The 13962-nt window shown below is 43.2% G+C and overlaps 1 protein-coding gene across 1 annotated transcript in view; it reads right to left on the bottom strand.

Moving 5' to 3' along the window:
* Positions 1–41: 41 nt before the first annotated feature.
* LOC128602462 (myosin-11) overlaps positions 42–13962 on the bottom strand; it is a 24086-nt gene continuing 10165 nt past the window's right edge. The window contains exons 20-43 of the mRNA XM_053616279.1: positions 13561–13623; positions 12603–12692; positions 12141–12230; positions 11935–12024; positions 11728–11817; positions 11384–11473; positions 10768–10809; positions 8473–8532; positions 8319–8378; positions 8139–8216; positions 7717–7803; positions 7420–7500; positions 7254–7322; positions 6696–6785; positions 6524–6586; positions 5977–6066; positions 5815–5904; positions 5305–5394; positions 4803–4865; positions 4475–4537; positions 4201–4272; positions 2733–2804; positions 1026–1067; positions 42–696 (exon numbers count right to left, since the gene is read on the bottom strand). Of these exons, the coding sequence (XP_053472254.1) occupies positions 140–696; positions 1026–1067; positions 2733–2804; positions 4201–4272; positions 4475–4537; positions 4803–4865; positions 5305–5394; positions 5815–5904; positions 5977–6066; positions 6524–6586; positions 6696–6785; positions 7254–7322; positions 7420–7500; positions 7717–7803; positions 8139–8216; positions 8319–8378; positions 8473–8532; positions 10768–10809; positions 11384–11473; positions 11728–11817; positions 11935–12024; positions 12141–12230; positions 12603–12692; positions 13561–13623 (2282 nt within the window). The 3' untranslated portion in view covers positions 42–139. The remainder of the gene's footprint in view (positions 697–1025; positions 1068–2732; positions 2805–4200; positions 4273–4474; positions 4538–4802; positions 4866–5304; positions 5395–5814; positions 5905–5976; positions 6067–6523; positions 6587–6695; positions 6786–7253; positions 7323–7419; positions 7501–7716; positions 7804–8138; positions 8217–8318; positions 8379–8472; positions 8533–10767; positions 10810–11383; positions 11474–11727; positions 11818–11934; positions 12025–12140; positions 12231–12602; positions 12693–13560; positions 13624–13962) is intronic.

The raw sequence follows: 13962 nt of genomic DNA on the forward strand, positions 1-13962 counted from the left end.
CTGTGTTGTTTTCCAAACAGATAGACAAAGCACAAAGAAACTTGCAAGTCATTTTTTTACTTTAGGAAATAATACAACTGTTACAAGCGTGTGGGCATTTTTCAAAAGAAGCGTTTAGCGGAAATTGACGTGTGTTTGATTATTCCTTGAGCCACAGTGGCGGGCGAGTCTGCAGCAGCTCTATGGCCGACTCATGTGGATTCTCGTCGGTGCAGGTGCCCACATACGGGTACAGCTTCTCTGTGAAGTTGTTCTCTCTGAAATTGTAGATGAGCGCTCTGGTTTGGGCGTTGTAGAAGGTCACCTCCCCCTTGGTGAAGTCGGTGAGGACCCCGATGACGGAGAGGTTGTCCGAGAAGCGGAGTGTAATGGGCCGTTCGGTTTGTGCCTGGTGCCGCCCATCCTTCTTTCTCAGTATGGTCCAGTAGCCATTATTGGGCTTGTACTTGATCTCTCCTTTCCGGGGCGCCGTTTCAGCCGCTATGCCCACCACGAAGCATGAACGGTCTTTCACCTGTACCTCCCAGTAGCACCTCCCTGAGGTGAAGCCCGTTTTTGTGAGGGCAGCGATCGCCGTGTCGTAGCGCTCCGGATTATCACGTACATCTCTTGCAATCTCAGCACCACTCGCCGTACGTCCATCAGTAGAGATATGGAATCTCCGGTGAGCTGTCTGTGGGTCGAACTCCAGAGAGACTGAGGGAAAGAGAGCAACAAAACAAAATAGTCTAAACAATTAGAGAGATGAAATCAAGACCCATGGATGCCAGATTAGTTTTTATTGAGTGTGAAGTCAGCATCCGGTTGCTAAGGTAATTTTTGACTTGCTAGGTTAGAGGCGTGGCCTCTGTGTCCCATGGTCCCAGTAAAGGGGGCGTGTATATTGATATAAATTGATTGTATAAATTCATGTTATTCCATAAATCCTTCAATCAAAGCATACACGTGTGTTAAGTCCTTATAAAAACAGATTTCAAATAAATGTAACCAAATGTATCTTAACAGCGTAATTAGTCTTGACTTACAGACAGTGATGTCCTTTGGTGGTTTCGCCGTAACTGGCTGTTCTGTTCAAGGTTTTAAGAAAGAGAAACAAGACAATTTAACATGATCCAATGTTAAAACCGATTAATGTTGATCTGCAGCACTCCTACACTCACTCCTATACTCACTCCTATACTCACTCCTATACTCACTCCTATACTCTACACTCACTCCTATACTCACTCCTATACTCTACACTCACTCCTACACTCACTCCTATACTCACTCCTATACTCACTCCTATACTCTACACTCACTCCTACACTCACTCCTATACTCACTCCTATACTCTACACTCACTCCTACACTCACTCCTATACTCACTCCTATACTCACTCCTATACTCTACACTCACTCCTATACTCACTCCTATACTCTACACTCACTCCTACACTCACTCCTATACTCACTCCTATACTCACTCCTATACTCTACACTCACTCCTATACTCACTCCTATACTCACTCCTATACTCACTCCTATACTCTACACTCACTCCTATACTCACTCCTATACTCTACACTCACTCCTACACTCACTCCTATACTCACTCCTATACTCACTCCTATACTCACTCCTATACTCTACACTCACTCCTACACTCACTCCTATACTCACTCCTATACTCTACACTCACTCCTACACTCACTCCTATACTCACTCCTATACTCTACACTCACTCCTATACTCACTCCTATACTCACTCCTATACTCTACACTCACTCCTACACTCACTCCTATACTCACTCCTATACTCACTCCTATACTCTACACTCACTCCTACACTCACTCCTATACTCTACACTCACTCCTATACTCACTCCTATACTCACTCCTATACTCTACACTCACTCCTACACTCACTCCTATACTCACTCCTATACTCACTCCTATACTCACTCCTATACTCTACACTCACTCCTACACTCACTCCTATACTCACTCCTATACTCTACACTCACTCCTATACTCACTCCTATACTCACTCCTATACTCTACACTCACTCCTATACTCACTCCTATACTCTACACTCACTCCTATACTCACTCCTATACTCACTCCTATACTCTACACTCACTCCTACACTCACTCCTATACTCACTCCTATACTCTACACTCACTCCTATACTCACTCCTATACTCTACACTCACTCCTACACTCACTCCTATACTCACTCCTATACTCTACACTCACTCCTATACTCACTCCTATACTCACTCCTATACTCACTCCTATACTCACTCCTATACTCTACACTCACTCCTATACTCACTCCTATACTCACTCCTATACTCTACACTCACTCCTACACTCACTCCTATACTCACTCCTATACTCTACACTCACTCCTATACTCACTCCTATACTCTACACTCACTCGTATACTCTACACTCACTCCTATACTCTACACTCACTCCTATACTCTACACTCACTCCTATACTCACTCCTATATGCTACACTCACTCCTACTCTCAAGGTGAACTAAAGGTTCAATTAAGTACATATTTTAAATGAATTATTACAGTACATATTATTATACCACAAATATATTACAATTTATTTAATACTTACCTTTTTTCTTAAGAAACATATCCCCCGTGAGGGAATATTGATTATTTTCCATCATTTAAAATAAATGAAAGTAAAGAAATATGATGAAAGTGAGTGAGGTAAAGTGTCTTACTCTCCAGCTCCTTTACTTGCTCGTTCAGTCTCGTCACAAGATCACGCAGACGCTCGTTCTCATCAATCACATCTACAGAGAACATGGAAAGTAAAGGGTTCATATAGTACAGAATAAAACACAGAAACAAAAATGCTTAATATACAGTTCCCTCCATTAATATTGGCACCCTGGTTAAATATGATCAAAGAAGGCTGTGGAAATTTGTCTTTATTGTTTAACCTTTTGATCTTTTGTTAAAAAAGTGTCACAAAAATACTCTGTTCTCATGGATATCAAACAATTACAAACACATCACAGGTTTATTACAAAAAATTCTTTGTTAAATATAGGTATGCAACAATTATTGGCACCCTTTTAGTCAATACTTTGTGCTTCCTCCCTTTGCCTGGATAACAGCTCTTCTCCTATAACGCCTGATGAGGTTGGAGAATACATGGCGAGGGATCTGAGAGCGTTCCTCCATACAGAACCTCTCCAGATCCTTCACATTTCGAGGTCCACGCTGGTGGACTCTCCTCTTCAGTTCACCCCACAGATTTTCTATGGGGTTCAGGTCAGGGGACTGGGATGGTCATGGCAGGACCTTGATTTTGTGGTCAGTAAACCATTTCTGTGTTGATGTTGATGATGTTTTGGATCATCGTCCTGCTGGAAGATCCAACCACGGCCCATTTGAAGCTTTCTGGCAGAGGCGGTCAGGTTTTCATTTAATATCTGTTGATATTTGATAAGAGTCCATGATGCCATGTGTCCTAACAAAATGTCCAGGTCCTCTGGCAGAAAAACATTAAAGAGCCACCACCAAATTTAACCGTGGGCATGAGGTACTTTTCCATATGGCTACCTCTCTGTGTGCTCCAAAACCACCTCTGGTGTTTATTACCAAAAGTCTCTAAAACTACAATCTGAAGTCACCTACATCACCACAAGCTGTTTGGAAGGGTTTCAAGAAAAAAGCCTCTACTCTCATCCAAAAACAAACTCAAGCGTCTTCAGTGTGCCGACACTACTGGAACTTCAAATGGGATCGGGTTCTATGGCAACAGTTTGGGGGTGAAAACCATGGCCAAGGGTGCACATACTTTTATCTGAAGGAAGACGATACCTTGATATTGATAAGTACCTTGAAACAAAACTTCAAAACAGACTGATGATGCCTACAGACAGATTACTGATACCTAGAGACAAATTGAGGATACCTCGGAATTGACGGAGGATTCTGCAGAATGGATAGATTATACCTTACAATGGGTGGATGATATTTTGAGGTGGATCAATGATAAGTTTAAAATGAATTAATGGAGATATATTTATACTAATACTGTACATTGTATTACACCACAAATATACTACAATTCACCTAATAGTTACGTTATTTACAAACAAATTCCTTCTGAGAAACATTGCTTATTTTCCATCATTGTAATGAACTATGATGAAAGTGAGCGAAGTTAAAGTGTCTCACTCTGCAGCTCGTCTACTCGCTCGTTCAGTCTCGTCACATCATCTCGCAGACGCTCGTTCTCATCAATCACATCTACAGAGAACACGGGAAATAAAGGGTTAATATACTACTGAATAAAACACAGAGAGAGTGATGGTCAATCCCACCATCATCCTTGAGTGGGATTAATAATTGCTCTACTTCTCCATCATGTTCTTATCCAATAAGAACCCACTGTACTGGACTGAGAGTGATGGAGAGTGATGGAGTCTGGGTGGAGAAACGGAGCTCTCACCTGTATTATTGTTCTTCAGGTTTGAAAGTTCCTTCTCCTTTTGCTCCAGCTGCTCTTCAAGATCTGTTTGGTGAAAAATAATCACAGACTTACAGGTTTTTCACCTCAACTTGGAGAAGACAGTCAATTAATGTTTGATGATATGGCTTGATATAAAATTAAATAAATAATAAGTGAAATAAAAAAGTAAATGTTCTTATTCTTTACTTCCTGTTGTTTATTCCACCCTTGGTGTCACACCTCAGCAAGCACTTCCTGTTTCCTGTCCAGTCCCAGCAAGGTAAAACCAACATATCAAAACAAGACACAGCCAGAACAGATCTCTCACCTGAGTTATTGCTGTTCAGCTCTGAAAGTTCCCGCTCCTTTTTCTTCAGCTGCTCTTCAAGTTCTGGTTGGGAGAAAATCGTCACATCACAGAACTACACCTCAGAGAAAAATTCTGATTCATTTTTAATGATGTGGTTTGATGTTAAACTAAATAAATAAGAGCAAAAGTGGTTATCCTTATTGGATGGAAGCTTGAAATTCAGCTGTAAAATTTCCATCCATCCATTTTCTATACCACTTATCCTACACAGGGTCGCGGGGAGCCCGGAGCCTCTCCCAGGGAACTCTGGGCACAAGGCGAAGGGCATCCTGGACAGGGTACTAAGCCCTGAAGTACAGGGAGAACATGCAAACTCCCGTGCAGAGGTGGGATTCAAACCCCTAACCCCAGAGGAGCGAGGCAAGACATTCTAACAACTAAGCCACTGTGCCATAAGTAACATTTGAAATGTTTAAAGCACAGTAAAATAAGAATACTTTCAATAAAACAGATTGTGTACCGGAGATGCGTTTCTTTGTTGTCTGTTTGTCTTGCTCGTTGTCTTCCGCCACTGTGTTCAACTGTTCACTCAGATCAGCTAATCGCTCAACTAACACACACACACACACACACACACACACACACAACTGTTAGGATGCAGTGCACATTACACTCCGTACACACCCCATGAAGAAATACACACGGAGAGATGCAGGAAAGAAATGGCGGAAAACAGAAAACAATAAACAGAAACATCAGCAGATGAACGTTATAAAGGAATTTGCTTAGCAAAGATGTTAGAAAAGGTGAGAAGAAGGAAAGAAGAAAAAAGAAAAAGGCAAATAGAAAGAAAGTAACAGAAACAAACAAACAATGGACGGACGAAAAAAGACAGAAAGAAAGAACAACAAGGAAAAAGAAAAAGGATGACAAGAAGGAAAAGATCAAAACAAATCAAAGAGACAAAAAGAAAAGAAAGAATTTAAATTCAAGAAGGAAATAGAGGTTAAAACTTGAATTGTTCTCTTACTTAGGCCAGCGTTCTGCGAGTCGCGCTCCTTCAGCTCCTCACGGCTCTCTTCCAGTTTGCGGTTCTTCTCAACGAGATGTTTTTCCAGCTCTGTGGTAAACGCAGTAAATCAGTAAAACAAGCAAACAAACAACGGGGGCGGAGCCTTGTTCAGTTCCTCACCCCCGATCTGAGCAGCGTTCTCTCTCTTCAGCTGTTCCATCTTCTTCTGTTTCGCCCTCAGCTCCCGCTGAAGATCAGATATCTGATTCTCTGTGGATCAGACACAGAACACACACTCCTTCACCAATCAGATAAAACAATTCCCTCCATAAGATATCTGTGCTTAATCATGTAATCAACACTTATTATAGTGTATTGCAGATATTTACACAGAGACATAAAGTCTGTCTGATTTGAGGACTGCTGTCTTTCACGGGTTCTCATTTTGGACAAATCTGAGATAGCATGTTTCTATTCAGCAGACAAGACTGACCATGAGGCTCTTCAAAAGAATTGGCATGGATCTTGGGGATGGGGATGTTGCTTCATATTAGTTCTTGTGGATTATGTGACATGAATCCCAAAGCAGTGTCTCCAGGAAGATAATCTCCCTTGTTGGGATCGCGGAAGAGTGCTTGGTCTATTTAAATGCCACTCAACCCCTAAGAGTGTTGACTCGCTCAGATGTTTTCTTTCTAAAATCATTATTGTGTAAGTGAACACTTACCACAGCCGCTTCTCTTTAGGTACGCAATCTCTTTATTCTTCTCTTCTATCTCCTCCTCCAAACCTTAAAGAACATTCAGGTTGCTTGTTCATCAGTCTCCGTTCCGTTCCAGAGAGATCACACATTATTAACACTGCAGTTATTTTGTGGAGAGATTTAAGCTGGAACTGACCTGCAGTCTTCTCCTGGTGCTCCTTTTTAAGTCCTGCAAGCCCTTTATTTAACTGGGACACCTCCTCCTTTAGAAAGATCACCTGGATGGCTGGACAGAGAGAGAGAGAGAGAGAGAGAGAGAGAGAGGGAGGGAGCGAGAGAGAGAGAGAGAGATACAGAGAGAGGAAAGAGAGAGAGAGAGAGAGAGAGATACAGAGATACAGAGAGAGAGAGAGCGATACAGAGAGAGAGATAGAGAGAGAGAGAGAGAGAGAGAGATAGAGATATATAGATAGAGAGAGAGAGAGAGAGAGAGAGAGAGAGCGATACAGAGAGAGAAAGAGAGATAGATAGAGAGAGAGTACTCTTAAGTAAAGAGTGCAACGGAGATTTAAACTGTACAAAATTGGCACCATGTCAACAAAGCAAAAGAAAGAAATATACAGTAAATAAAAAAATAAATAAAAGTGTACATTATCCATTGTAAATATTCAGTCACTGTTTCCTCCTACTAAACGTAATTTAATAAATTAATAAAATAATAAATTATTAATGTATGACCTTCATTCACACTCACCCAGTTTAGATTTCTCGTTTCCGGTGGCTGAGAGTTGAGCCAACATCTCCTCCATGTCCTTCTCCAGTCCTGCATTCACACACATTTTTATTCACAACTTTATTTGAATTTTACAATAGAATTACAGCACATAGAACTGTTTGTGTAAAATAATTGCCAAACTCACGTTTAATCTGAGCTAAATACTCCTGGATGTGTTCCTGCTGCTTCCTGTTCACCTTTCTCAGCTCCTCCAGTAATTTCAGAACTGCAAACGAGAGGAAATCAATTCACATCCTTATGTGTAAATAATAAATAATAAATAATAGCTTTATTTCTAAACCATTGTGGGAAGAAAGTGGAATTGTTTAGTCTTGTGCCTATAACACACTCTTAAAACCTGTTAAAACACAATAATATAATCACAAATCACGATAAAGCAGATTTCTATGAAATGTTTTGACGGAAACAGAGTCCTTCTTACATTTGAGAGATTCTGCTTTCCATTGCTGTATCTTATTCTTGGCCTCCTCGAGCTCCGCTTTCTTCTCCTGCAGTTTCTGATTCAGCTCTGAAACAAAAACACAACATGTAAGGCTGTAGCATCTTCCACTTTCAGTTTCTGGTTCTCCACAGTTCCTGCTTCTGGTTCCCCTCACTGCTGGATGTGGAACGGTTTCTATTACTAGTTTTTGTTTTGTTTTCCATAGTTAGGTCTTTCTTTGGTTCCTCGTCTTCAAGTTATGGTGCCTAACCTCCTGATTCCCTAGTTTTTCTCATTCGTATGTTCCCCATTCCCAGTAGATCTGGTTATGAAGATGGTCCAGGCTGGAACCTGGAATATAATAAGGAACCAGGTCTGCAGCATGTAAACCAAATCCTTCTTGTATGACGTCACACACACACCATCGAAGTTTCCCTCTGATGAGTTGAATTTATCCTCCAGCAACTTTACGTCCTGGGTGAGAGTTTGGATTGTAAACACTGAAATATATGAGAAAGAAAGTGAAAGGTGGGAAAAGATGCAAAGCTGAAAATGTGTATATATTCCAATCAAGTTTTTAGGTTTGTTTAGTGCTCTCTGACCTTGATGAAGGAGTGTGTCATTCAGCTTCGAAACTGTATCCTGAAACTCAGCCTTCAGTTCTGTAACACATTCATAAACACATTAGAATAAAAAGAAGTTCCATAAAGGAATTTTTATATTAAATGTGTAAGCTAACAGAATGTGTTTACTCACCGTCATTAGATTTTTTGAGATCATCGCACTCTGTGGCCTCCGTCAGCGCACCCTGCAATCCTGCAGACACAACAGATACTGAGTGATTCCTGAAAGCCTTTAAAAAGCAACAGGATGGTTTTGAAAGGAACTGGACTTATCTTATGTGACGGCAGGCCGGCAGCCGGCGCACAAAAGAGGAAGAGCGCTCCTCCCACGACTGTCGCTAGGGTGCTGAAAAGACAGCTCTTCTTCAGCACCACCAATGTTTTGGACAGCCGGAGAGCACGTTACTACAAGGCGGGGCCGCAGACCCACACGGCTGGCGGCTAATTATCAGCGCGGCCGCTCTCCACCGTTTAGCTGCTGGCAGGAGTGTATAAAAGGGCCAACCTCCACTAGCAAAGGGAGAGAGGGCTCCCGAAACGTGACTAATGCTATGTTTTGTGTTTCTTCTAGAAGATTCAGATACGACGGAGGACTTCGCTCCCTGGCTGCACCCACAGAACTCCCTGACTGCCGAATGGGATCTCAGCTGCACTGGAAGACCGACGATCCTGCCAAAAAAAGGTCAGCAGGAATGGAACCATCAGGGTGACGTGTACATGGAGATGCACAGGAAGTCCGCATGGCCAAGGTACAAATACAAAGCAGAACAGGCACCTGGCCACTCCTGGTGGGCATCATCCCAGACCTCCCAGTGCCGCTGCTCCTGGGAAGAGACTGGCCAGGGTTTCCGACCAGCCCAGCTCCCAAGACCAGGAGAGCACCACGACAAGCAAAGGAGGCACGGGTCCGGCAGGCCTACATGGTCCAAGACGGGGGGACACCATGGCAGAAGGTGAGCAGGATGCATGCACTAACCCAATATTGTCTGTGTTCCAACAAGTGAAACGACAGGAGAACTTCGGGCAGGAGCAGAAGGAGGACGACCGTCTGAAACATTGCTGGGCACAGGTGCGTCAGATCGAAGGGGTCGACCAGAATCCAGACCAGGGACTCCCCACAACCTACTTCCTGGTCATGGGAGGCCTGCTTTATTACAGGAGCAGCTGCAGAGGGGAAGCCGGTGACCTCCTGGTGGTCCCCAAGACAAGGACCCAAATACTGTTGCACCTGGCCCATGCTCATCCACTCGGGGGCCACCTGGGGGCACGAAACACCGTGGACAAACTGAAAGATCTGGCCGGGAATGGACGCAGAGGTCCGGGGCTTCTGCCAGCAGTGCCCCCAGTGCCAACGCAGCGCCACGAGGAAGCTCCCACCAGCACCCCTTATCCTTCTCCCCATCATAGGCTTCCCCTTCGAGAGGATCGGCAAGGACCTCATGGGGCTGCGCCCAAAATCCGCCCGGGGTCATGAATACATCCTGTTCATCATGGACTACGCCACCAGGTACCCTGAGATGGTGCCGCTATGCAAAGCCACCTCCCACAACATTGCTAAAGAATTGGTGCTCCTGTTCAGCCGTGTGGGGATCCCAAAGGATATATTGACAGACCAAGGTATGCCATTTATATCAAAACTAATGTCTGATCTGTGTCGGCTGTTGCAGGTGAAGGCGTCCGTCTACCACCCACAGACTGATGGGCTCATTGAACGGTTTAATCAAACCCTGAAACGGATGCTGCGGTGGTAGATGAGGAAGGGAGAAACTGGGACCTCCTCCTGCCCTTCACACCCTTCGAGCTCCTCTTCGGACAGTGACCTCGAGGACTACTGGACGTGGCCTGGGAAGCGTGGGAAGAACAGCCCTCACCATTCCGCTCGGTCATCGAGTGCGTACAGGAGATGCAGGAGAGGATCGACTGAGTGGCCCCGATCATACAGGAACATTTGAAAGCCGCCCAGGAGGAACAGAAAAGAGCATACAACTGCACGACAAAACCACAGGAGTTCCAATCTGGCGATCAGGTACTCCTGCAAGTACCAAACAGCTCCTGTAAGTTCCTGGCCTGATGGCAGGGCCCATATACAGCCCTCGACAGGATGGGCGCTGTGAACTATCGCCTGCAGTAGCCTGGTAGGCAAGCGGAAACAAAAACATACCACGTCCTGTCAGACGTGACACGACGGAGGACTTCGCTCCCTGGCTGCACCCACAGAGCTTCCTGACTGCTGAACAGGATCTCAGCCACACTGGAAGACCCCAGCACACCCTCTGCAGCCCCGAGGACGACACCAACCCCTGAGCACTTCACCCCACTGCACCTCCACACGCTCACAGAAGTAAATAAAACTCTCCATGTTTGTCACTTAAATGGCCTCCTGTGTGTCTGTGCTCAGCTCACCACTGTCTAGGCTTGCTGCACTTACTTTTATTTTCCTCCTCCTGCTTCTTCAGTTTTCCCTCCAGATCTGGAAGAGAAATCGTGCTTTAATAAAATTATTATTTATATTTACAGAAAACACACAGTGTGTAAAACTTTATTTATTGTTTGAATATAGGTCTTTATGTGAAAGCATTCACTCGCTCATCAGATTCAGAACGAATTAAACACAGGATAAAGAAGGCAAGCAATAAAGCAAGGCAAGAAAGAACTTCAATCCAGGGACAGATGGAGGGATAGGCAGATTTTTAGATATATGGATGAATGAATAGTTAGGTAGATTAGATGGATGGATGGATGGATGGATGGGTAGATGGATGGATGAATAGTCAGGAAGGTGGATGGATGTATGGATGAATGAATAGTTAGGTAGATTAGATGGATGGATGGATGGGTAGATGGATGGATGGATGGATGGGTAGATGGATGGATGAATAGTCAGGAAGGTGGATGGATGGATGTATGGATGAATGAATAGTTAGGTAGATTAGATGGATGGATGGATGGGTAGATGGATGGATGAATAGTCAGGAAGGTGGATGGATGGATGGATGGATGAATAGTTAGGTAGATGGATGAATGAATAGATAAATGAAGCCCACCTGTTATCCTGTTTGCAGCCTCCTGGTTTCTCCTGTTGGCTTCCTCTTTAGTCTGTCTCAGTTCCTCAAGGAGCTCCGTGATCTTTATCACTTCAACCACAGAAACATTCAATATTAAACTCTGATCAGAAGAACTACACCATCATCATCAGACTTCACATCAGTGACTTATCTACTCCTGTTTTTAACACTGCTCTAGATACAGAGTTCATGAGCGGTCACATCAGATCTCCTCACCGTGTTCCTCATCAGGGTGGAGTAAAACTCAGGTGATGATGGAGGTCCTGATGTGATGAGATTTTGGATGGAAAGTGATGTTAGCATTAGCGTGATGGTTCTCTCACCTTTCTTTGCTAAGTCTGCATCCTTCTCCTGCAGAGCCTTGTTCCCTTCCTCCAGCTCCTGCCTCGTCTCCTTCAGCTGCTTCTCCAGTTCTGTCCAGTTTCACACATTCAGAAATTCACTTTTATTCTTTTATTATTTAAAATTCCTCTCATGTGGAATTGATTGAACTGAGCTCTGAACTTTACAGAAAATAAAAGATGAAATACCTCTGAGCCGTGATGCCGAAGTGTTCTCCACGTCTCTCACTTGTTTGGTGAGATTCTTCAGTTCCTCCCTCAAATCCCTGATCTCTTTAGCTAAAAGATTGAAGTGATTGAATGGAATAAAGTTGAGTTCGGTGTCTGGACGTATTTACTGTAGCTGCTAGTGGACGTGTGGTGAATATTCCCACACTTCAGCACTAAAGACTTACTCAGTGTGGCTATGTCACTGTCCTTCTTTCCCAGTTCTGTGGTTTTCCTCTTCAGCTCCTCCTCCTTCTTCCTCACTTCCTCCTGCAGTTCTGTTCAGAATCACGCTCCATGTTTACTTACGTACACAAACTAACTTCACACGTCAATCAGCTGCTTAACAACAGTACAGTGATATGGGATTTCATTCTGAACTTTACAGCTAAACTAAACATCTAAGCATAAATTCTTAAGATTACATCTCAAGTTTAGAAGTAATTTTAAAGCTTAGAATCTGAGATTTTATACTGAAATGTAAATCTAAACTTCACGTCTAATCTTCAAGGCTAATTTTTATAGCATAAGATTTTCAGAACGATCATGATGACAGTACAGTATATCTCTGTCGTGATATATCATCCCAGCTCTGTCTTATAGTAAAATAAATCACACACACACACACACACACACACACACACACACACCTGCTATCTGTTTGTCCGCCTTCTGTTTGATGTTTGATATGAGTTTCTTTAGGTGAGTCTCATCCGACAGCAAGACCAAGTTCTTCAGCACTGAGGAAGACGAGGAGGTGATGAAAGAGTGAAAACATACGTGCGAGACACTTAATGCTAATCTTTAATGCAGCTAAACATTAGCCAGTGTTTAAACATTTATAACCGTTTTCACCACTTGACTATGAAGTTAGGGATGTTAAGGTCAGTGCTAGAGGTGAAGTTAGGGATGTTAAGGTCAGTGCTAGAGGTGAAGTTAGGGATGTTAAGGTCAGTGTTAGAGGTGAAGTTAGGGATGTTAAGGTCAGTGCTAGAGGTGAAGTTAGGGATGTTAAGGTCAGTGCTAGAGGTGAAGTTAGGGATGTTAAGGTCAGTGTTAGAGGTGAAGTTAGGGATGTTAAGGTCAGTGCTAGAGGTGAAGTTAGGGATGTTAAGGTCAGTGCTAGAGGTGAAGTTAGGGATGTTAAGGTCAGTGTTAGAGGTGAAGTTAGGGATGTTAAGGTCAGTGTTAGAGGTGAAGTTAGGGATGTTAAGGTCAGTGCTAGAGGTGAAGTTAGGGATGTTAAGGTCAGTGCTAGAGGTGAAGTTAGGGATGTTAAGGTCAGTGCTAGAGGTGAAGTTAGGGATGTTAAGGTCAGTGCTAGAGGTGAAGTTAGGGATGTTAAGGTCAGTGTTAGAGGTGAAGTTAGGGATGTTAAGGTCAGTGTTAGAGGTGAAGTTAGGGATGGGGTTAAGGTCAGTGCTAGAGGTGAAGTTAGGGATGGGGTTAAGGTCAAGGATGTAGTGAATGAAAGCTGACCGCACCACCATCGCTCATCTAATACATGTACCTTTATTTAAGGCTAAACCTGATACTGAATCTTAATTCCCATTGTAAAGCTAAAATGTTAATGCTAACCTCAATGCTAAGTGTCTTTGCTAAACTTACCGGTTTTGGCCAGGTTCGAGTCGTCCAGTTCGGAGAGCAATCCGAGCACTTCCTCTTTCTTCTCTTTAAAAAAACAAAAGAAAACACGGAATATTACAGGTGTTGTTTCATTGTACTTTATAGACTTGATACGTATTTATTACTTACAAACCTAGAAGATCTATACGATTAGCACATAGCAGAGGTCTGTGGTTTTACAGGTAAGGCATGTTAAGATTGAATAAATTCAGGTGATGGGAACAGTTGAGTAAAATCATCTAGAATATTAAGAACATACAGTAAGTCTGGGATTTCAGACAGAGCGATTGATCACTCACACAGTCGAACATTCTTGCTAACTTCCCAAACAGCGAGGATGCAGGTGACCTGCTTACTGATTAATTCATTTGCTTGATGCCAGAA

This window comes from Ictalurus furcatus, chromosome 26 (genome assembly GCF_023375685.1).
Source record: "Ictalurus furcatus strain D&B chromosome 26, Billie_1.0, whole genome shotgun sequence".
Classification (NCBI taxonomy): Eukaryota; Metazoa; Chordata; class Actinopteri; order Siluriformes; family Ictaluridae; genus Ictalurus; species Ictalurus furcatus.